Raw genomic sequence first — 24629 nt, 5'->3', positions numbered from 1 at the left:
TCCAATTATGAGGGCTATACTTAGAGATCTAGCAATCATGTAGGAATAAAAACAGTCTCTTTTTCTAACAGGCTATCAGCTATTGAAGACAGCAAGTACATACCAAATATAACTCAAAAACTTTTAAACAGGCTAAGCAACTGAAAAGATACACTGAGATATGAACATGGTACAACAGTTCAAAGAATTCAAGCCAAATCAAAGGTGAAACTGAAGTTTATGGTCCCAATCCTAAACCCACTGTAGCTAATGGATGCTCTTTTTCTCTGTTCAATATAACTACCTTTCAGTCAGATTGGTTCATGAACCTTTTTTACCTTGCCAGTACATGAAATATTTCAACACTAGAGCTTACCAGGGTAATGGTGTTTGTACAGTGGGTGTTAAGAGCTCTCTTGCTCACCTCTGTTGCTGTCTAGATTGTGGTTGCATGTGAATGTGCATGTGATTGTGGATGTGAATGTGCACGTGTGCCCTGCATCGTGTGAGAAGGAATTGCCATGCTATACTCACTGTCAATCTCTGCCAATGCTTCTTTTATTCATACAAACACAAATAAGAAAGGACAGACATTTTGTTTGGTTTGTAGGAGTCTCCATCAGGAAAATAAATAAATAAATAAATAAATGGACGTGACCACTTTACTTACTTTAACAAGATGAATTTAACAAACCTATCTTCATGCTGAAGTGATCTCACCTGACAGTATTTTTTGAATTTCAGATCTCAAAGCTCCCTAATCTTGTTTTTGTCTCAAATGCTTTTCCTTCTGCGTAGAAAACTGCTATGAGGGATGACTTATCTCACTGTTCTTCCTACTGCAAACAGAGTGGGGCAAAATGCCCTTCCAATACAGCCCTTCCAAACAGAGCCTGGCATAGGCAAGGCACAAACTTCTTCCTTGACAGGTCAGGCAGATGGGAGACTCATGTACACTCCCTCACATATGGATCCAGTCTCTCTGCTCATGCATAAGCAATGCCATGCACCTACCTTTCACTCACACATTACTTGCCCATGAATAACATGCCCCACCTGGACACACAGGTGGCCTAAACTGCATTTTCCAGGATGCGCCTATCTCCTTGATTTTGCTCACAAAAGTCAAGGAAAGGTCACAATGTCCGAGCAGCAAATGCTATCTCGAAAGCCAACCACCCCACAGCTGGCTTAGAGCCCCAGGTTTTGTTTTGTCCTTTTCCCTTTCTGCTTCTGAGCCTGGAGCTATTGCTTGTAGTGGAAATCAGCGGGGAGACAGAAGCATTTAGAGGAGGACTGAATAACTCTTTGGGTAGAGCAGATTGATGGGCAAATGCTGAATTACTGACACCTCATTGACCAAAGAGTGGGGGGAGAGCATGAGAGAATGAGGTCCCCAAAGGGTCTGGCACATAGGGCTGTCAGGCTTGAACTGTTCTGGTGAGGTCTCAACGCTCTTACTTTTCCACATGAGACAGCATAAAAGTACTTTGCTATCAAAATGAGAAAATATTCCTCAGGACCTGACCCAGAGAGTTTGAACTGGATCAAACTTAGGTTAGAACAAAAAGCTCTGTTTGAATATTTCAGATAATAACACATTTTCAGGTAGTATGGTTAAGTGAAAAAAATTAAGAAGATACATAAACTTGAACAATTACCACTTGTATGAAAGCAAGTTGGTTGGTCTGGATTATTAGGATTTATTGTCAATGTATGCTAATTATTTTAAACTTACAGCAGAGCTTACTAATAATACCCAGCACAGAAATTAAATGAATGCTATCAAAAACATTTTAGTAATCTCAAATGGCAATCCTGTTACTTCTTGATTGCCAGGCTAAATTTAAGAAATCATGGACAGTTTTATCCATTCAGAATCCATTGCACAATGTCTGCCCAGATTAGTAGTCTGAATGTTCAATATAAATTGTGAAAGTGAAGATTTTGTATTGAGACAGAGAATAAATGCTGAGGAACTAGTTTGTTGACTTGCTTATCCAAACTGAGGCCAGACTGAAGTTACTCACTTTGGTTATAGCATGAGAATAAAAGATTCACTTGGAGCACTAACACTGAAAAATATTTTTATGCTTTTTCTATTTACACTGTTTACTGGGAAACCTGCCATCCCTTCTGTGTAATTCCAGGTTTCAGTCCAGTAGTGAGTATCCTATTACAAGATAAATTATTTAAGTATGAAAGAATTAATGGGTGAGCTTAAAAATTTCCAAAATAAAGAGTGAATAATGTATGTGTGCATATGTATGTATATTTTACTATATATGTATATATACATAATTATTTTGTGGGTTTGTGCAGTTGTATTTGTATGACTGCATCACAAAAGAAACCTTTGCACAAACATAACGAAAGGTGTGTTTTGTTTAGATTAGTATGTAATTTTGGTTGGCAAAGCTATGTCTAATTAGTTTTTCTCAGTGCAACTTATAATTAAAAGAATGGATATTTTAAGAAGCTGTCTTTTGAAACAAATATATGAACTACACTCATATAAGTGAAAAGAATGTAACAGTCCAGTACACATTTATCATCTTGACTGTGAATGCACAGAATACAGAAATATAACTTATCAAACCAAATACTCAATTAGGTGCATAACAGAAAATCACTGGAAGAAGCTATATTTCATTTCTGTGTGGGAGACATGTCTATCTATCCTATAAGGAAGCTTACTCTACTTGCAGGGCACAAAATATTGTCCAATTAAAAATCCTGCATGAACCCATGTTTAACACAATCTTCTATGAATATAGCATATGTACATGACGTAGTAGCCTGTAGCAATTCTGAGCAATTAATTTGAATAAAAGCTTTTAAAACTATATCACTAACTCGTTGCATCAAAGTACTATGATTACTAACCTATTTCTGAGCACGGACAGTTTTGCTTTTCAGTACAGAGCTTATGGAAGCACACACTAAGAGAATATTATTCAGTTTCTGAAGTCAAATATAGAGGATCAGAATTTTGCAGTTCCCCACATTATTTTATTTCTTCTCCATGTTGGTATGTTGTCTTTTATTTTTTCAAGCAGGAGTCCCATGTCAGGCACATATTTGCACCAATGAAGACTGATCATTGTGTACATGTACAATGAATGTCTAGCCAGGGACACCACAGAAATGGATTCTAGTCTGCTACTTGCATATTTAAACATTGAGCTGGTGCATATTGTTCTGTCACCCTGTCTGCAATCAGTATTCAGCTGCACAATCCACTGTTATCTCTACACTCCACCATTTTGATAATCTATCTTTGCATATCATTTTTGTCTTCCCTGGTTACACAGACCTCAGCAGCACTTCTACTCTCTTCCAGTAATCTCATTTCTTTTTGTTCATGTTCTTTTTTTTTTTTCTGTTCAGCTAAAAGTTCACATGCAGAACCCTTTACATCTCCCTCGTTATAATCCCCTTGCCCTTTGTCAGGAAAGTTTTGAGGACAATTAATATTGGGACAGTTTGTCAAGACAGAAAGAGTATAAGGGTCTTTCCTCCATTAACCAAACTGTGTGCACAGCCCAGAGATGTCCTGGTGATATTACTGTAACTACTACGGGTGATGTTTCACAGGACTTGAAGGGGTGGCAAGGGAAGACACTGCAATGTGATTTGTGATTTCAGGCACAGAGTAGGCAGAGTTTAGCCATGGGCCTTGTTGACATCAGTGACAGTATTATTACCTGAGCAAATGCCATGGCATTAGCATGCGCTGCCTTTCAACAGCACTACCCACATGTACTGCTTGTAAGAGCTCACTCCATAGCAGATGTGTAAGAGTGCAACATTTTCAGCAAATTTGTGTACTGTCCAGAAAGTTCAGTATTGTACAAGTCGGTTCACTTAGAAGAATATTATGAAGATGCGAAGAGCAGTGAGGCTGATGAACCTCACCATGGATGGGACCTCTGCACAATATGCCATCATCAGCCTAGGGGGCCTCACTTGATACCACAATAGCTGAGGTTCCTAGCATCAGAAGGGACATAAGATTGGCTATCACATTTTCTATAATTTCCAGCCTTTGCACAATAAACCAGTTAAGCAGCCTTGAGAGTCCATGCCTTTCTTGGTGAGATCTCAAAAGAATCAGTACCTGCTTCATGCAAAACAGAGGTCCCGTAACTCCTTACTTAATTAGTTATAGGCAATTTTTCATGGACTGCCTTAACACTATTTTCTTCCTTCTGCAGTTCACTTTTTAATGTATTTAGTCATCTTTCTTCTATCTTGACATGTGGTTTCCTTATAAAAAGAGGCCTTTAGCATAGGTCGGACTAATTCAATGTTCCAGAACAATCAAAAAACTATTCACAAAAGAACCGGTCTTCTCCCATTGTACTTCTGCTTCCTCTAATATCCACCCATTAAAAATAACTACTGTTTTAAGCTATTTATTTAACCTACCAGTAGCTACTGTTGCTGGCTTGTAGTTAGTCTTGTCCAAGACCTTTGGCTTAAATTAACAAACCTTTTTTTCTTGTTGCTTCTTTCAAAGGCCAATCCTTGCATATCATATATGATTTGACAGATGGTGCAGGGATATTTAATGCCCCACTGGTATTTTCCTTCCTTAGTCTACAAACATTCCCATCCTATCCTAGCGATTCCACCAGCGTTCCAGATAGTTCAATGCATTCTGAAAGCTATCTCACCAAATCCCTATACAGGGGATTTGTAACACAGACCATAACAACATTATACAAATGTGTCTCTGCATGGTGGAATTAGCCATGAGCAGAGCTAGAGAAGACCACAATGGAGATCTTTTTATCAATAAAACAACAACAAAAAAGCTATAAAAAGTAGAATGTACAATCAATTCCTTAGTGAGGGACTAGACAAAGGCAAATAGCAAATGGACATTTTTGAGCTAGCTGAGCTGTTTGTGGAAGAATTATATTTTGAAAACATACAAAAGGCAGCCAGAATCCTCAGGAGCAACCAAGCACCAGTTGCTGACAATGCTTCCAAGGAATTATTTAAAACAGGAGAGCATAAGCTAAATTAAAACCTTTACTAATTAGTTACATTGGAGAACTGAGAGTGTTTCCAGATGAGAAACACAAAGCCATCACATGATCAGCTGTTACAAACAAGTGGATGGTGTCTTCATCCCCATGACAATCTATCTGTCTTTGGTATGTTTATAGACATTTTCTAATTTTACAAAGAAAAACCTGAAAGCAAAAATGAAGTTACCAGAAAAAAAACAAGTCCAGTGTATCCAACATTTACATTGCTTGTGTGTAGCACGTACTGTCAAGGATGCTTCATTTGGAACATTTCAGAAATAAGGATGCTCACATCACCCTACTTCAACAGTAACAAATGAAATACCAAGACTTCTCATTATCTTGCATAGCTCTATCAGTATTTTAACTTCCCCCCTCCATTTTCCCTACTTACTAGAAAAAAAGGGCCTAATGTTTACTGATATCTAATATGCACTATCTAAATAACATCTCTACAGAATGTACACTTCTGCACAGGGTGATTTTAGGTCAGTGCTTAAAACTAAAAATAAGAGCATTTATGCCAACTTTTATGTTTCTCACCCCCCATTAAGCATACTCTTTAGCATGAAAATCACTCACAAAAAAAAAAAAAAAAAAAAAAAAAAGCCAGCATTTTTTACTTTATCTCCATTTTAAACTTTTGGTAAGATTTGTTAATGTGATTCTTATTTTTAACTGCAAGAGACTGTGAACAGATTTTTAACTGCAAGATTTATGACTGCAAGAAGTCATAACATCTTTTGCAACAATATAAATGTACTTTTAATAGTGCTTTATTATTCTCCCTATCTGGTGTATAAATTTGAAAAGAAAAATCCCTATCGTGACACCTTGCTTTTAACCCTTTTTTCTATTCTTCCAGTCTGTGAAATTAGTTTTTTTAACTTGACTCTTAATTCATCTCCTTTCTAGTCTTTTAGACAAGGCAATTTTTCAGACAAAGGTAAACAAAACTTGATTAGCTTTTTACTGACTTAATGATACAATACTCTGATAATTGCTAGCCCACTTGTAACAAATCCAAACATTTTTTGATTCATCGGCTTTACGTTTCTGACCACTCCAGTACACTGAGACAGAATCTTCCTCTTCACGCCTTGCACAGCAAGAAGCTGTTTGAGCCCCTCTGTGTAACTCAGTCTTTTCAATCACATTATCTTTTCACCTAGCTTTCTATTGTACATGATGTATACAAATTGTGAAGACTATTTGTAACATTAAGAAACACCCTAATGAGCATAGCAGAAAAATATTACTTTATTTATACCTTTCTTTGCACATCTCTTAGCTGATTCCTAGATGACTTCAACAAACACCATGGGGCTTACTATTTTTCTTAATTGCTTTCAGTGAAGAATTTTGTCAAAAGCTTTTTGAAAGTCCAAATAAATTAGATCAAGCATTTCTTCCTCATCCATTATTTTGATGACATGTTCAAAGACTTCTAAGAGATCAGAGAAGGTTTTCTTTCAGCTAAGCTACCTGGGTTTCTTTTAGCAGAATTTAATCTAGAGTTCTGTTCATAATTCTATTATTAATGATGTATCCAATCCATTTAACTAATACTGAGCTAAGACTTACAGGCCAGTAGGATAATTCTTGTTTGTTGGGGGAAGAGAAAAGAAAAGAAAAAAAAAGAAAAAAAAAAAGCATCAAAACCAAAACAAAAGCCAGTTTTTAACCTTCAGTTTTTCAATAGACAATTAAGTGCTAATAAAATTTGCATCAGTTCAGCCCCTTCAGTTCCTTATTAGCCTTGGCTGCAGACAATCAGCCACCTGATTCTGCTCTCTTTTTAGTCATCACATTTCTCTTAGCATTTCCTTTAATTATCCCAATTTAATATAGAGTCTCATCCTTACTACTTAAGAAGCATAGGTTCTTCTTTGCGTTTTCTATAGCAGAATCCACATAAATAAATCTTTTCACCTCTCTGTAAAAATTCCCTCAAAATCTTTTCCTTTACTCTTTAAAAAACAGCAGGTATGTCGATATTGTCATCAGATTTTCTGCTTCTGAAGTAGTTGAAAAAAATCTTTGTAATTTCTTTCATCTTTAGCCACAAGGTTCTCTGTCTGCCTCTTAGACAATACGTTTTCCATCTTCCATTTTTTCCTGACATAATATGTGTTCTATTTCAACAATTCCACTTGGTCTGAATTTACCTGGAAGAGGCTACAGTTAAAGGTCAAATAAATGCTTAACCCTCACATTTTTTTGTATTGATTTTTATATATTTTTCTTAATAATGTGAAGGTGACTTGCTATTTGCAATCCCATTCAAGTGCAAATTCAAATAATTACTTCCATTAATTTCAAGGTCACAAAAGGACATCTACATATCTACTTATCTTAATTAAAAGGACACACAATTGGTCACCTAAGTATTTTCAGATGCAGTAAAAGTTTTGGAGTAAACTCCATTATAAATGGTGTCAAGGTTACAATAGAAGAAACAGTATAAATCAATTTTAAAATTATATTTTTACATAAAAATTTTTTAGGAAGTGTTCACTTGTATACAGCTTGTAATGTTTATTTTTTTGTTAGATCAAGTGTCATTTTTTCCATTTGTCTTTTCTTATCTTGTATTCCGATTATATCTCTTCATGCCACAGAGAATTAGAAGATTTACTTTTGGATGATCTATAAAAGCTTAATTCACCAGAATTTGATTTTATTATATTCATACCAGAATAAAATGATCCTAACATTTCCTTTCTTCCAGAAAGCTCTGGCAGACTTTCCCCAGTCTGGGTAAGGTTTGTCCTGAAGCATCATGTCAGTGACCTACAGAGAAAACAGAAATAACTTAGTTAAACTGCTGCCAGAAGAGAAAGCACTAAGAAGGACTTAAAGAACGTTTTATGTATGACAAATCTGCTTCAGTTCTGATGATTTTAATTACAGACAATAGAAAAATAGGATCTGCAGCATCATTTTTAATCAACATTCAAGTATATTGTCCACATATTCTGCCTCTAGAAGTGCAAATGATTCCTTGAGAAAGAAGGAAACCTGTGGAGATCCAAAGACAAGAAGAGAAGAAGAACTAACCTAAAAGTTAGGGCAACCTATAGCATGTAAGTTGGTTTCACCTATGGCTATGGAGCTTGCATACTTGTGGCTTTTCAGCCCAGCCTGAGATGGGGACCCATTTCCACGAGAGCAGCATCGGCAGCATTTTCACGCTTGAAGCCAGAGTTGTATCAGGAAGCGTAAGCCTGTGAATTAAGCACTATATGCCATTTATTATCTTCTCTTGCTTCCTGGTATCAGTAACAAAAGCACACTTGGGACTAGAGACATGAAAACCCCTTAAAACTTGCATGAAATTTAAAAATATGAAATATTTATTCTCATTTTCATAATTCCTATCTGAAAAGACCATCTGTTTCTCTGTCCAGAGACTCATATGCATGCACTACTTCTGGATAGTACACAAAAGAATTAAAAATGACGTTCAGCTAAATGAGGGAGGTGAATACCCCTCAGGCCCTTGCACCTTTGGGAAGCTTGTGTTTTCATATTCATTTATTTCAAGATAACTGTAATATCAGTCAATGAAAGTTACATACAGTAAACTCATCGCCTCTGTTGTGCAAAAGATCAGAACAGTGGAAAAGCTATCCATACAAAAAGGTTAAGAAAGAATTGATAAAGAACAGATAAAGGAAATAAGGGAGAGAACCTGCTAATAAATACAAGTAAACAAATTCTTACTGTCTGACATTGGTATTAGTACACGGTGGAAAATTACTTATTGTTTTGATTAGTATGAAAATAATGAAATTTCAGTAGGAAACAAGTTCAACTTGAAGTTGATTTCTTGTTTTTATTTTCCGCTGCATTTATTTTGGTACAGAGTTTTTAAGATCTCATCTTCCATGCAGTGTGTGAGCTTCTACCTTCAAAGACATTAACAATGTTAAGAGAACACATACCCCGTGATTACATCAAAAGCACAATAAATTCAGCTTCTAAATCTTGGCTCCTAGTCCACTGAGGGCTAAAAGTGCTTAGTATATTAGCCTGAAGGACTGGGTCTGAAGGATAATGAATATGTTAAGTAAGTGGAAATACACATTCTAGGATTTTATGATTCCATTAAACCTAGCCTGAAGAAAGAGTAGATTATATCCTGCAATACCGCCTTATTAATTGTTTTCTGTAGGTAATTCTTTTCTGGGATAAACATGCTATGATACTTTTTTACAAGATCCCCATTAGCTAAACAAGTATTTCAATGAACATTTTATGTTGAACAAAACCTCTGTAAAGATTTAATTTACTATTTAGTAACACTTAATCTCTTAGGAAAAATCTACACAGTAATAAATACTTGTGAAGAAGAACAGTTATTCTGAGAGGTTTTATTCAATTTTTAAAATAGTTGCTCCAGACGCTTTCTGGGATATACTTATTTGCTAGAGGGATGCAATCTGCTGCTCTATGACCAATTATTAGTGGCATGTTTCATGAGAATGACATTCAAGGAGATATTTTTTGAGGAAAACGGCAAGAGAAGGCAGGAAATGTTCTTTCTGATATCAGACAGTTGGTCCCTCATCTCCCAGCTGTGGCATTTATTTAAAGTCATATCACCAGATCAATGTCAGGTCACTTGCAGCTAAATTGGCTGAAGCAGAGACAGTCATTAAAGGGATGCATTCCATAAAGAGAAATCCAATTACCTTTTGCATTAGAGAAATCAAATTCATTTTCTGGTTTGGTCAAGGACGGCTTATGGGAGAAAAGTACTCAACACTGTCATAGTGCAAATAACTTTTTGGACAGAAACACCAAAAATCATTGCTGCTGTTAGAATGCTTTTGGAAAAAGAAACAAGAATAAAAACTTTAAATCAATTTGCACAACTTAACAATATGAGATGTGCTGGTTTGGGGTGTTTAGAATTTTTCTCTTTTTGTATTTCACTGTGCAATTAGTGACTAGTAAACATTTATCTTATTTTTTTACTCTACTGTATTTGAAAACACTGCTGATATTGGGGAATAGAAAATAATTGATCACTTCAGTAATTCCATGTATCCCTGCATCTTACATCATCAAGATAAACCAGAGAAAGCAACTTGCAAAGTAATTAAGACTTTTTTTTTCTTGAAGAGCTAAGAGATGTGCTATCATACTTTAAACAATTAATTACACTGATTCAATTCAAAAAGAAATAGCCCCTATTATTATGACTGCATACTCTTTCATTTTACTTAGTGTCTAATGAGAGAAATGGATAGACTGAGTGGGAGTACACAAAGCTTCAGAATGCACACTTTTTTAGTAACAGATGCCACTGCAAAATATTTTCATTAAAAAAAATAAGTATGCCTTGCAATATATTATGTGATCTTAAATTTCACTTTGCCAAATTAAAATAATACTTTATTAACTATTCATATGGTTCATTTCACATTAATTATGAAAATAACAATGTTTTTAAAGGTATGCTACTATCATCAAATTAGTAGCAAAACTAGAGAAACAAAGAAAGAAAGAAAGAAAAAACAACAGTAGGATATTGTAGAATATCTAAGGTACCTCACTAAGTGGAACAGCAAGGTAGCTTAAGGATCATATATATATTCTTTCCATGCCACTGGTCTTTGAGCATATTGCTCAGGATGCTCCACACATACCTTACATCTCCCCTCCCTAGACAATCATGTTCAAAAATGCTGTGGTGGAAGCCACAGAATCCTTCCCAGCAATGTCTGCAGCGGGAGTTTCAGGAAATTCCAAGTATCTTCTATTAATAAGCTAATTACAAGTGACACTTTCTTAAAAAAAAAGAAGAAAATGACCTCATACTATGGCCATGCTTTCAAAACATCTTCCAAATTACTCATTTGTAGCAGCTACACTATGATCTTCAGAGCACTAACTGATAATTCCTGGAAAACTAATGTGGCATGGGCTTCTGGCCAAGCTGTTTTCATCTGCCAAATTGCATTTCAGAAACCTAAAAATATAAAAGTACATCAAATAGTTTCATAGTAGCACTTCTCTATAAAAGTAGTGGTAGAAACTGCATCCTGAAAGAGAAATGGAAGCTGGACAATCTCTCAAGGATGTGATGTGTTCCATGGCACAACGTCCATTAAGTAGATACCAGCCTTCAGTGGAGGATTTTCATTGCTTTATTCACACTTTGATAAATCTTCAAAATAGGATAAGAGCAACCCTCCAGTATTTAACCCAATTTAACAGAATGTGGAAGAAGCCAAGATCCACAAGAAAAACCTGAAAATATAAACCATATGGTGAACTCTGAATATTTATTTATGTATTTATTTATTTTGATTCAGTAATGAGCAGTGCAAGGTATAACAACCAGCAGGACTGCAACATCTTGTATCAGTAAAGATGTTTGTGCGCAACTACTCAGATCAGAGGGCAACATTTCTTGGTGCTATTGCTGGAAAACTAAGTAACTTGAGTAACTGCATGTCGTAAAATTAATAAGAAATTAGTAAAAAGAACAGGTAGAATGACCATCGTGCTTGGATGGAACAAATTCTGTGTTCTAAGAAATGTTTCAGAAGAGCAGCTTTTATCTTTGGCATATTACGTATCCCTCTCTTGACTATACATGTCTACCACTATCAAATATATGACTCAAGTATTGTAAGTGTTAATTTATTTATATTTTTTGCAACTTCAAAATTTCAAAATCTCTTGATTTAAATCATAAGCCTCCTCATAACTAGCACTAAATTAATTTAATTTGAAACTCAGCCTTCAAACAGTTCAGGATTAGAGCTTTTCCACTCTCCCCAAACTAAACAAGACATTGATTATTTTCAGTCTTGCAATTGAGAAACATAACTGATAGGAACAAGAGACATAAAGCACTAGTGGCAGAGTAGCAGGCACAGCAGAGCACTGGTGGGAACCAGGGGACACACAAGCAATTTCCCAGGGCAGGTGTGTGTACGTTGCTTGGTTTCATACAGAACAACATTTCTCATCAAAATAGCCTGCTGGTGCATTTTGTAAGTACTCAGCAATGCTTATGTAACAGCAAGAGGGTTGGTTTGTTTGTTTTTCCATAGATGGTGTTGCCAAATCAGGTTAAAGTATTAACATTTATAGAAGCCAAAGTATGAAGTCAATGAGAGCAAATGTGTACCACGAAGTATGTACTACACTCCCATTCTACTTCACTTTGTAGCTACGTGCTTTTAGGTAAAAACTTTATATAAGTGGTCCAGTAACTACACATCAATTCTTTATCACATCACAGTTGTCAAGTAGTATACTACATCACAGTAAGTGTACACAAAACCAGGGATACATTTAGTATTCAGTCATTAAAAGCTTCCATCCATCATCTTCATCTTCATTCTCTTTGAGATAAAAATTGCAGAGTTGTTCACTTGAAGTACAAAAGTAACCTATACGGAAAATGCTTTTATGCTTCTATCAGCTGGACATTAGGGAAAAGAAAAACTGTCTGCTGCAGATCATAGCTCAACATTTCCATGGCTTACACAGCAATAATGTGAAGTGTCTTCATTAATTATGAAATTCTTTTGGCAGATGAGCAGAAGTGTCAAAAACTTTGATACACGTACCTCAGAAATAGTTTAATTTATTTTAATCCATTCTGCTGCACTTGGAAAACACAGAATGCGTAACTGTTTGAAAACTATGCAACAAATATTTATCCTTAGTTTTCTGATCTATAGGAGAGATGATATTTTTCAAGCTAAATAAGTCAGATGCAAATACATTGCCAGAATTTAAAGTAGTTTTGTCTGCTTGTCTATTTTTAAACATTCCTAATGCAGTCTCATTGCTACCCTGAAAACATTCACACTCATTAGATTATTTCTCCTTCAATTTAATTGTAAGAAATTCTTTTTATATTTGCATTTGCAAAGCAAGAGCAATCACAGAGACAAAATACGGCCCCTTCAATCTACTCTTTAATTGTTTTCTCAGTTTAATCAGAGCAAGCACATTGTTCTTGCCTTAGCAACACATTGTTTCAACAATAGGTAAATCCTAAAAACCAACATAAATTTGCCATCACAATTCACTGATCACTATGAGTGGTAAATACTACTACGTTTCACTTTTGTTGCTTCCACAGCAGCCCCCAATATTATTTTCTGCCCATTTTCCATCACTGTTTTCAGTGGTGCCCTTGCAAGCTATGCTACATCAGAATTATTCTCCTGATCCACAGCATTTGCACACATGCACTGCCTTAAGCCTGCATTTCCACCAAACAAAGTTAAAATACTTCTTTTCTACAGACATTGAGAATGTTAATTACTGCTGTCTTTACTGATCCATGTAAATTTATTTCTTCACTGAGGAAGCAGAAAACCTCTTTTTCAGCCAGCAGATCTTTGATTTGTTTTTTGAATGTTACCACAGCAGCTTCTGGCATAGTAGCAATCTATGCAGGGATAACAGCAGCAAGACAAGAACAACTTTAGAAACAGAACAACAGAACAAAACTATACCAAAAAGCTTCCCTTAGATATCTAGAAGTGAGTCAGGGAGGAATCTGGCCTGCAATTATTTTATGTATATTCAAATTATTCTGGAAATTATACTCTGTATTTCAATACCCACAGAAGTAATTCCTGAATAAATGTTACTACTACTACTACCAAAAAAAAAAAAAAAAAAAAAAAAAAAAATATAATTTTCCTTTAACTGGAATTTTTTTTGATACTTCATAAATATAAATAACTGTTGTTTAGAACCAATTGTATAAATAAAGTAGGGCTTCTGCAAAAAACATCTAAGATACACTAGCTCATCTCCTATTTCAAGTCCCTACTGTACACAAAAATCACTGAGTATTTGCAACACAGTATGCTACTTGCCATATGGCAATCACTTGCTATTTAAAGACATGGACACCAAGTTCCCGGAGATATTTTTTCTTGCTTTACTACTTCCTTATTAGTGTTACAAGTGCATAAGCAGAGGTCTGGGTAATACCATGTATCAAGTGCAATACATAAAGCCACACCATGATTTTTATTTATGGCATTCAGCTCAGTTCCATCTTAGGCTGACATGGCAGGAAAGCTTGCTTTATTTATTTAGGGAGCTTTGTGGCTTTGTTAAAGGCAAGAGGTAGACGTCATGACAGGTCTGGCACATATATGCCATACACATCTAGACCAATGTAGATTATTTTTATAGTCATTGAAAAGGAAAAGGCATTTCTGGGGTGCAATTCATTTCAAAATAGATTATGTTTTAAAGGTTTACCTATTTCTCTTCACTCTAAAAAAGGATCTGCTCAAACACAGATATTCACACTACTGATATTGGAAGGCTGGTAACATGAATTACAACCAAGTTTTCTACATTTCTTAGTGTTTCTCATTGAGGTTTCATTAGTTCAGTTAATTAAATGGTTGATGGCTCATGGGGGATGAGGTTTTGTCACATGCAAAGGGTCATATTCATATATCCTAAGCCTAAAAAGTGGACTTTTGCCCTCAGTGGGCTGATTCAGGAAAACAGGGGATCCAAGTTCCTTGGACAGGTCTTGGACAGGAATAAGCACAGCTGAAGGATGCTAGAGAATGGATGAGTCATACCACAGAAGAATGATGCATAAAACAGTTATTTCAGAGAAGCTGTGGATGCCCCATCCCTGGAGGTGTTCAAGGCCACGTTTGATGGGTCTTTGAGCAACCTGGTCTAAAGAAGTTGTCCCTGCCCATAGCAGTGGGGTTGGAACTGGGTGGCCTTTGAGGTCCCTTTCCAACCCAAACCATTCTGTGATTCTATGAAATCAGTAAGCAGTCAACAAGTAAAACACTGACAAAGGCCTCAAAATGTGTTCATGCTGCAAGGGCCTTTTTATGAAAAACACAAGTAGTATTTTTTAAGTTGGGATGGGACCCATGATATTTTGGAATATGGCAGGAATGCAAGCATAACCCCATTTACTTCCAAACTACAGCAATGTACAGGTTTGGGACTCCCGACTGTATAGTCACATCTCAGGAACACAAGAGTCTCTGTTTTAGCATGTGTGAATCTATACATGAAATGATGGCACAGTTAAGGTGTGATTCATTCCCTGGGACTAAGTCTTAAGCACAGCAAATTTTTAATGTCTGAACATGCCTGTAAGTCACAAACAAGAAGTTCAATTGACCCATCTCATAAAGGACACAGATCTTAGAAAGCTGTCGGCAGCAATGGAAAATTGAAAAAAAGTCTGGTTTGACTTATCTTAGGTATGACATAGATGCTGAGCTGTTCTGTCTAGATTGCCAACCATTCAGGATATAGCCACAAGGAGTACTCGTGTCTCCAAAGTCAGTTCTCCCAGACTTTAGCAACAGAATGCTTACCAGAGGACCAGCTGTGGAGCATGCTCCCTGCCTAGGCGTGTATTTAAAGAATAAACCACCCAGTTCCCGACATGAATGGGTCCTTTGCTAGACATATTCAAAACTGAAAGGATTTTACTGCTTGAATTTATTTCAGGTTTACCTTCTTTCAACATCTCCATCTGACAGCTTTCTCGTTAAGACTTGTATGCCTTCATGTGCTGTAACAGACAAGCCGTTAACTACTACTCTTGGGCAGTGGGATCATTTGGATCCTTATCTTGAAATCTTCAGAGACAGGAGCTAACTGTTGGACATGTAAACTGTCAGTGCCACTTTATCTGTATAGTGTGTGTTTCGATGTGCCAAAAGTTATCATTTACTTTTCTGAGAAATTGTTAAATACAATCACAGAATCACAGAATTGTAGAATGGTTTGTGTTGGAAGGGACCTTACAGACCACCCAGGTCCAGCGCTTGTTGAATCTCATGAGGTTCGCACAGGCCAACCTCTCAGGCCTGCCCAGGTCCCTCTGGATGGCATCCCTTCCCTCCAGAGTGGCAACCACACCACATAGGTTAGTGGCATCGGCAAATTTGCTGAGGGTGCACTTAGTCCCACTGTCCTTGTCACTGACAAAGAAATTAAACAGCGCTGGTCCCAATACTGACCCCTGAGTAACACCACGCATTACGGATCCCCACTTGGACATTGAGCCATTGACCACAACTCTTTGAGTGCAAATTGTAGTTTTGGAGTTCTCTCTCTGCAGATAAAAATGGATATAAATGACAACAAATATGTCACTTGATGTCTTTTCACCTGCCTTTCCCTTTCCTACTATAACTTTTAATTATATTTGATGAGCTAAAGGATAAGAGCCAAACTAGTTCATAGGCAGGACTTGCAGTCAGGACATAGCATTAGGGTGAGCCTATAGTAGGTGAGGGAGTAAAAGAAGAAACATTTATGATAATAGAAAATTACTCATGGACAAGTTGGGGGGCAGTGTTGTTTTGCTCTCTATTTAACTCCTACATAGTGACAACTAGGGAAGTATTTTCTTGTGGAGAGGGTTGAGTGAATGTAAGATGTAACAAGTCTATTACCACTTGATTCTTGGGAATTATATTTACATCAGGCAGTGTGTTCTAGATCAACAGTATGTGTTAAGTAGAGCAAAAATAAGCAGCATAAGCACATCTTTCAAAGATCTTTGTTGGTACCTACATTGTAAACATGAAATCTGGTAAACACAAATTAATCAGTTCAAAGAAAAACACAAGATCTGATTTCAAGCTCTGATGTTCACCCTCTGTCTTTCACCATTCTCTCACACCCAGGCACAAAAGCCACAGGAGAATGGTCTGCACATAGGGAGGTCCCCAGTGACATGCAGGAGGCACAGAGGCCACCTTACTAAGACGTCTGCCTGCTTACTCTTGCCAGAACAGAGAGCCCAATTAAATGAAAATCCATCTCCATGCTGCTGACATCGTGCTGCTTTTCCAGTTGCTTCAGAGCTGTGATGTACTGACAGCTCAGAGTGGTTTCAATCCATTTCATTTCTGTACGGAGACAGTCATAGAGAAGTGGGAGCTTTAGAATAAGTAAATGGGAACACGAGACTTCCTTTACATGGTCTTTCTTGTTCTGCACTTGTTGATCAAACATAACTGGCATTTTTATGCATTTTCACTCTAAATAGCACATGAAAAAGATTCTGCACAAAATGGGCTATTCATAGTTTCTAGAAACAGTAACTCAAAAATTAAAGCTTTTAACAGAAAACAAACTGAAAAAAAAAAAAAAAAAAAGCGAAGCACTTTTGAAAAGTCTTCCCATGTTTTTTTAGAGTATTCTCTTTATACTACTATAGGGTATTATGCAAATAAAATAATTTTCTACTCAAATCCTGGTCCTTTGCCAGATTTCTGTGGAACATCATTATTGTTTTTAATTACCCTTGCATATTGGAGCTACAACCACATTGAGAAAATATTCCATCAACAGTTCAGAAGTCTATCTATAAAGCAATGGAATCTCGTCTTCTGGGCAATTCTGCACTTGCAGGTGCCAAAATGGTCACTGTTTTGGCTAATCCCTTAAAAAAATTACTCTAATCTGACTTTTAAAATAAAGAGTGCACATCAAGGGTGCTCACTGGAAGGTGGTTAGTACTGGTTTCACTTCAACAGGGAAGAAACTCCAGGCTGTTGCAAAGTCACTTGCTATTCTGAGTAACAAATATTTTGCTTTTAAAAAGCAAACCAACTCATTTTGTGTCAGAATTTGTTCTTTAGGAACATTTCAGAAGTCATTTCTGAAAGCTCCAATCAAAAGTAAAATAAAAAAATAATTGTAAAAATGGCACAAAAGAGTAGTGTATTTTCAGAAATCTGAGAAATACCAATTAATCTTAAACTGTATCAAGATTGTTTAAGGATTATCAGGATTGTTCTGCTGAAAGAGAAACAAAAAATCAGGGGAGGGTGTCAAGACAATGGAGCCTGACACTTTTAGGTGGTGCCCAGCAACAGGATGAGAAGCAACAGGCATAAATTGAAACACAGCTCAGAAAGGCCAAACGAAGAAAAGTAATGTATTTAAGTTTATTTTATTTGCATTCAGACTTATGTTTTCAAAGATTTCCCCCCTTTTATTGTTCAGCATGACGCCATGTAGTATGGGATGTCTCTTTGGCCAGTTTGGGTCAGCTGTCCTGCTTCTGCCCCCCTCAGTTTCCTGTGCTCCCCCAGCCTCCTCGCTGGCAGGGTGGTATGAGAAGTAGAAAAGTCCTTGGCTTAGTGTGAGCACTGCTCTGCAACAACTAAACCACCAGTGTGTTATCAGCATGATTCTCATCCTCAGTACAAAACATGGCACCATACCAAGCTACTATGAAGAAAATTACCCCATCTCGGCCAGGACAATATGATACCTTGAAATTAAGTAGAAAATAGTTACATAAAATTCCAAGGTCAGCCTTTCAGATACAAATCCTGCTATTGAAGATTCAAGACAAAATATTACAGTTTTTGGCAATAGTGAATCTTGGTATCTTTTTGTACAATAAACAGCAAAGGGGGAAAGATGGTGGGCAAACATCAACCAAAAATGTTTCAGACACCTATTTTTTGGTCGGGGGGAAGAATACTGAAGACACACAAGAAAATGGTGTATGAAGAATTCTTAAATATTAGTTGGGTTGCTAGAGTTTATTTTGGAAAAGGAGGCACAGTAAGATGAGAGCTGGGAGAAATTTCTGTAAATCCAGAAACAGGATTTTACACTTCCTTCTGGACTGGCACTGAAAGATGTTCTATAGCCAGTTTGACAGTAAGCAGAGAACTGATTTTGCAGGCTGGGAAGTCAAGGATGGCTAGAAATTATTGTTACTAACATTGTTTTCTTGCTTTCCCTTGGCTACAGAAAATAGTAGTCTTTAACCAAAATGCTGTTACCTGAGCATAGGCAGAACTTTGTATTTCTGTTGTTTTAGTTCAATAATGAGTGAAAGAATGTCAGAACCTCTCAGCAAACGGAATATTCAAAGAGAAAGGAAGGAAATCTGTTCCACTGTTTAAGCATGTTTGAGAGCACAGCCCTTAACATATGGTTGTTACTCAGCCTTCTATATCATAAAGTAAGTCTGTGTCCATGCTATACTTTCATTTGAAAATGATTTTCTCTTATATAAACAAAAAATCAAGATTTTTTTTTTCTTGACTTCAAAGGCATAGCTATCCATCTGCAACTATTCATCCCATGGGGAAGCAGGATTGATATCATTTAGAAGAAAGCAAATAACATTAGATCATGGTTGCACAGTTACTTGCCATTTGTTTGACGTGCTTATTCTTTATCCCCTCTCTACACACAAACTCATATGAAGTCAACTAATGGTCACTCATTAAAATGTACTTTTTCCTTATTCATATTCATAAGACACACCGTAGAGCAAACCAAGATATTCTTTAAAAAAGAACAAAGGAGAAAAATCTCAAGGATATCAACTTTACATGAAAGGGAAAGTTGCTTTTTTAGTTCAGATGTTACAAATTAAAAAATGCTACTTTATCAACATGGTGTAAAGCAGATTTTTTTTTATCAGATTTCCTTTTGAACAACAATTTTTTTGGTCAATTATTACTTTTTATGTGGATAGTTCTCAAACCTGAACCATACTGTGTGCACAGCTGATATAGTACAATCTTTGCTCTACAGCTGGTCTTGTTTGTCATCTTAGCTTACTTGATTAAGCATTTTAATCAGTGTTTTGCATAAGATTGTGCACCTTCTGTTGGAAATTGCCTAGCTGGTATTTAATTGAAAACCAGTTGACTTCTCAACATCTTTTTTGGCTTTGTCCATTTCTCATTCCATAACTTCTGAAAGGTTTATAATAAGTATCTCAAATTCCTTCTTTCTTTGCAAAATAATAATTAATGTTCTCCAATCATTTCAAAATTCTGTACGAACAATGTTGGTAAGCAGCTTCCAATGATGCTAGTAAACTCTTTCACATTTTGTTTAATGCCTTGGAGAATAACAGAACTGCTTTCTCTTTCCATAAGCTTTGACCTTTTGCTTATAACTAATATTAAATGTTAGTTGTAAGTATTATATTTATTCCTTCTCTTCTCACTGTTTCATTAAGTCACTCCTTTTCTTCAGCCAGATCAGGTAGTTATTTCTTTTGGATGAAGTAATTCTACTTTTTCCCTCGGAGTTCTCTGGAAATTGAATGTAGATTATATTTACATGCTTGAATTAGCCGTAAAGTATAATTTAAAATCACCTTTATTTCATTTATCCTACCTATATTTATATATGTTTCCCTTATGATATTAACATAATCCTGGAGCACTGTCATTTTGGCTTTTCTGAAGAGACCATTTGGCTGGACTCCAGCTCTTTGCCCTGCTCTCTTAGCACAAGGAGTGAAGCACTATAATCTGGGAAAATTTAAGTCTTCCCTCTGGAGCCCAAATCACAGTGTCTTATAGACTCTAGATTTTTCTCTTTATTAAAGAAATAAAAATCTCTACACTAAGCGGAAAGAAAAAAACTTATAAAAAATCTATGTACTGTAATTGTAAAGAGAATGCATAAATTTATTTAAATTATTAGGGTTCTCAAACAATTGTATTTTCTCAAGGGGAGTAAGACAACAAACTCACTTTATCTGTGAAAACATAAAGATTCTATATTTATGGTATATCCACTACTGTTATACTAGGTGAAGTAAATACAGGCTTACAGATCATTTACATATTTAAGTTATATTACCTCTATTTCAAATATAGACTTTATACTTTACTGAAGTATCTGCCTTGCCAAAGATGGATCATCTTTAAACCAGTCCCTCAAAGACTTCAGTTGCAACACCTTGGAGTTCCCATTGTTGATCATAAGTCCTTGCTCAGAAAAAAAAAATAAAAAATATAAATAATAAATAAATAAATAAAATTACTCAGCCCAGGACTGAGTATCCTGATTATATGAATGCACTGTGACATCGTACTTGACAGCTTCATTCCACCTCCAGCTTGAAAGATAGTTCATGGAAAAACTAAGCTGGTACTGATGTACTTGCACTTTAACCTATGTACATATTAACCTAGGAGGCATACTGCTGACTTGACTACTATCTAGCAGTTAATGTGGTAAATCTTCAAGGGCAAATGACAAATATAAGTGGTGGTGCTCTGTCTGCATATAATACATAAAGCTGGAATATGTATTCCCTGATTTATCTTGGCCCATAAATAGGAACTTCAAGAAAATGTCCATTTTGGTTGGTTGAAAAATTGGAAGAGTTTTTTAGGTTCATTTATATAAACACGTAAACATAAATCTATGTATGCTTGTAAAATAGTAATATCCATACTATTTTTCTATTAAAAATGCAACTCCTCTGTGAATATCGGCAAAAATATTTTATAACACATGAAGAATGAAGCATGATTACAGTTATAAGTTAGCCAAAATTGGTATGACCTTAGGTCTAGCACGAAGTAGTTCTCATGAAAAAACAGAGTATGTATGGGAATTTTTAATTTTTAATTGGACCTCCTGAATTCTATTCAAAGAAAACCAAGGTTTAATAAAGATCTTTACCAGCTTTGAAAAATATGATGATTTTTGATGGGAAAATGAAAAAAAAAAATAGCCATTCAGAGATTACTGAAACAAGAAGTTCTAAAAAGACTGACCTTGATGGAAGACAGAGAGAAATGTGGAAATTATATAATACTATAAAAATGATTGCACGAGGTTGAAATAAGCTCTCTAAAAAGGCATACTTACATATAGTTTCAAAAGAATGGAGAACTGGTTCAGAGCTTAAAAGTACATGTTTACATTTCCTTCAATAGAAATGGAGCTTGACACTGACAGGTAAATTATCCTTAGATTACAGAAAGCTACTGCTTTAAAAGATATATTCGAATACTACCTAGGACATCTCAGACCCACCATCAGTTCCTGAAGTGTTCAAACGACAATCTGAACATCTCTTCACATAATACATGAGATCGACCCACAAAGCAAGAATCAAGTCAAGACAAGACAAAAGACAGAGCTTCTGGGAGCAGAAAGTCCAGGTCTAAGACCCTGGAGTTATCATGTGCTTGAGAAGTAGGCAGAAAATAGGTACTATCTAAGGTTCTTAATTATACAAGCACTTATGATTAGAGTAGTCTCTAAACTTCTCACTTTCTGGATAAGTGAAGATATCTTAAAAATATACAGAATCCAGAGCTGTCAGGTAAACCTCTTCTATGTCTGCTGGAGAAACAATGGAATAATTGCTCAGTAATTCATAAGCTTTACAGTCTCATTTGATAAATATACAGAGACTTTATACGAGTCTTTGAGCATCTTTATCCCACACAAAGGAATGCAGCAAAGCAGTCTCCAAACTGGCATCAATACAAGCCAGCATGTCCTCCTCTTAGTGCACCATGGTGCTATCTGCTTGTACATAGGTTTGATTTACAGGCAGCTAACCTAAAATGTCCTGGCTTCCTGAAAGGCAGGCATATTAATTTTGATGTAGTACCACAAAGCAGAGCTTTTGTTCTTAAGACACAGGCCTGACATCTATCCATCACACATCCTAGTCATTCTTATGATGGTTTTAGCACATATGGGTTTAGATTTAGGCTGTACTCTGACTTCTTCTCATTTACAAATGAAATGTAATAAATTTAAACTGATTCATGATATGAATGTTCATGAGTTTTCCAGTACAATAATAGACTACATAGTTAATTTTTGTTGTAATCCTGTATTCAGCAGATAGCAATTAAATTTAGCTTAACATGAGAAGAACCTTGAGTTTTCTGGCTTTGCTCTGATTAATGATCTATCAAATGTTGACTCACTGGGGTTTCTCCTGTATTAGGACTACGAATGAGAAGGTGATTAACACTGGTGACTACAGGTTCAGTGAGCCAAACACCTCCCACATTGTATCTTTACAGTAACCATGAAACCTGTGGGTTCCAGTAATGCAGGATGTAAATTTGAACAACAGTTGAATCACATATTGGAAAGATATCCCTGGCTTTCCACACTGCATTGGGTTTACGTGGTAGGGGTTTGGTAGTGGGGGGCTGCAGGGGTGGCCTACGTGAGCAGAGCCCAACAGCTGCCCCATGGTAGATAAGGGCCAGCTTCAGACGACAAGGGAATAAAACTGCTGTGCAACAGGACTGAGAAAATGTGAGAGAAGCAGCCCTGCAGACCCCCAGGTCAGTGCAGCAGGAGGGCAGGAGGTGCTCCAGACACGCAGCAGAAGCTCCCCTGTGGCCTGTGGAGAGGCCCCTGGTGGAGCAGGCTGTCCCCCTGCAGCCCATGGGTCCCACATGGAGCAGATCTCCACGCTGCAGCCCGTGGAGGAGCCCCCGCTGGAGCAGGTGGATGTGGCCCACAGAGAGCTCCCACAGGAGCAGGCCCCGGGCTGGAGCTGCAGCCCATGGAGAGGAGCCCACGCAGGAGCAGGGGGTCTGGGGGGAGCTGCCGCCCGTGGGGGACCCGTGCTGGAGCAGTTTGCTCCTGGGGGATGGACCCCATGGTACAGAGCCGTGTGGGAGCAGTGCTTGAAGAGCTGCTGCCTGTGGGCAGCCCCCGCAGGCTCAGTTCGGGCAGGACGGCATCCCGTGGGAGGGACCCCACGGGGAGCAGGGGCAGAGAGGGACCGGGAAGGAGCGGCGGAGTTGAAGTGTTAGGAACTGACCACAGACCCCGTTCCCCGTTCCCCTGTGCTGCTCAGGGGGAGTATATAGAAGAGGGTGGATGGGGGGGAAGGTGTTTTTAATTCTCACTGTTCTAGTCTTTAGTAATTGACAATAAATTATATTGATCTCCCTATGCTGAGTCTGTCTTGCCCATGACAATAATTGTTGAGTGATCTCCCTGTCCTTATCTCAACCCTTGAGCCCTTTTCATCGTATTTTCTCCTCCCTTCCATTTGAGGAGGGGGAGTGAGAGAGCGCTTGTGGTGGAGCTCAGCTGCCCAGAATTTGCTGGCAAGTCAGTGATCAGGCAATGGGAGGGCTGATTGCAGAATCACATTTTTCAGTCTCAGCTCTTTAATCACAGCACATTCAGAGTCTATATTTGAAAATAAAATTTCTGCCATTTTTAGCAAAATTATTTTTCCAATTTTAATGACATAATAAAAACATACTGGCATCTACAAATGATAAACAGGACATATTTGGAGCTGTTACTTTTGATGTGATGCATAGAATTGATAAACATGATCAGTAAAATGATAATTTCCTAGGTGTTCCAGTATAAAAATCAATGTAGCATAAAAACAGCAAATGACTGTTTGATTTCCTGTGTCATGAAGATACTTTAATTAAGCCCTCTTGCAAGCAGAAAAAGGGGGATGTAGGCTTTTCAAGACACAAATGGAGGATTAGAATTTGTAAAATCATGTTAAACCACAGTTTATTTTTAATAGAGAATTTTTAACAGTGCACTAAAAAGTGATATTCACTATTCTACTGCTACCACAAGAAAATAAGTTTATACCTAAATGAAGTGAGCATTTGCATTTTTTGTTTTCCATTTTTGCATGCATTTTTGTCTATGCACGTACCTTACGCATAAACATAGGACTAAATACTTCATATGCATATGCCTTTCTGCCCTGAACAGAGCACTCTTAAGATCCGACTGGCAGAGACCACCAGCCTGAAAAATGAACTCAGTTCTCAGTTCCATAAAGTCTGTTGTATAAGCAGCAGTTTACAG

The 24629-nt window shown here is 36.9% G+C and overlaps 1 protein-coding gene across 6 annotated transcripts in view; it reads right to left on the bottom strand.

Moving 5' to 3' along the window:
• TMEM117 (transmembrane protein 117) overlaps window positions 1-24629 on the bottom strand; it is a 215246-nt gene that overhangs the window by 66009 nt on the left and 124608 nt on the right. For all 6 annotated transcript variants that reach the window (XM_035329012.1, XM_035328993.1, XM_035329002.1 and 3 more), the window contains exon 5: window positions 7714-7811. In XM_035329012.1, coding sequence (XP_035184903.1) covers window positions 7714-7811 — 98 coding nt within the window. The remainder of the gene's footprint in view (window positions 1-7713; window positions 7812-24629) is intronic.

The sequence above is a fragment of the Oxyura jamaicensis genome, chromosome 1, assembly GCF_011077185.1.
Source record: "Oxyura jamaicensis isolate SHBP4307 breed ruddy duck chromosome 1, BPBGC_Ojam_1.0, whole genome shotgun sequence".
In the NCBI taxonomy this organism is placed as follows: Eukaryota; Metazoa; Chordata; class Aves; order Anseriformes; family Anatidae; genus Oxyura; species Oxyura jamaicensis.
The sequence above is the reverse complement of the archived record's forward strand: the minus strand, read 5'-3'. Positions and strand labels throughout refer to the sequence as shown.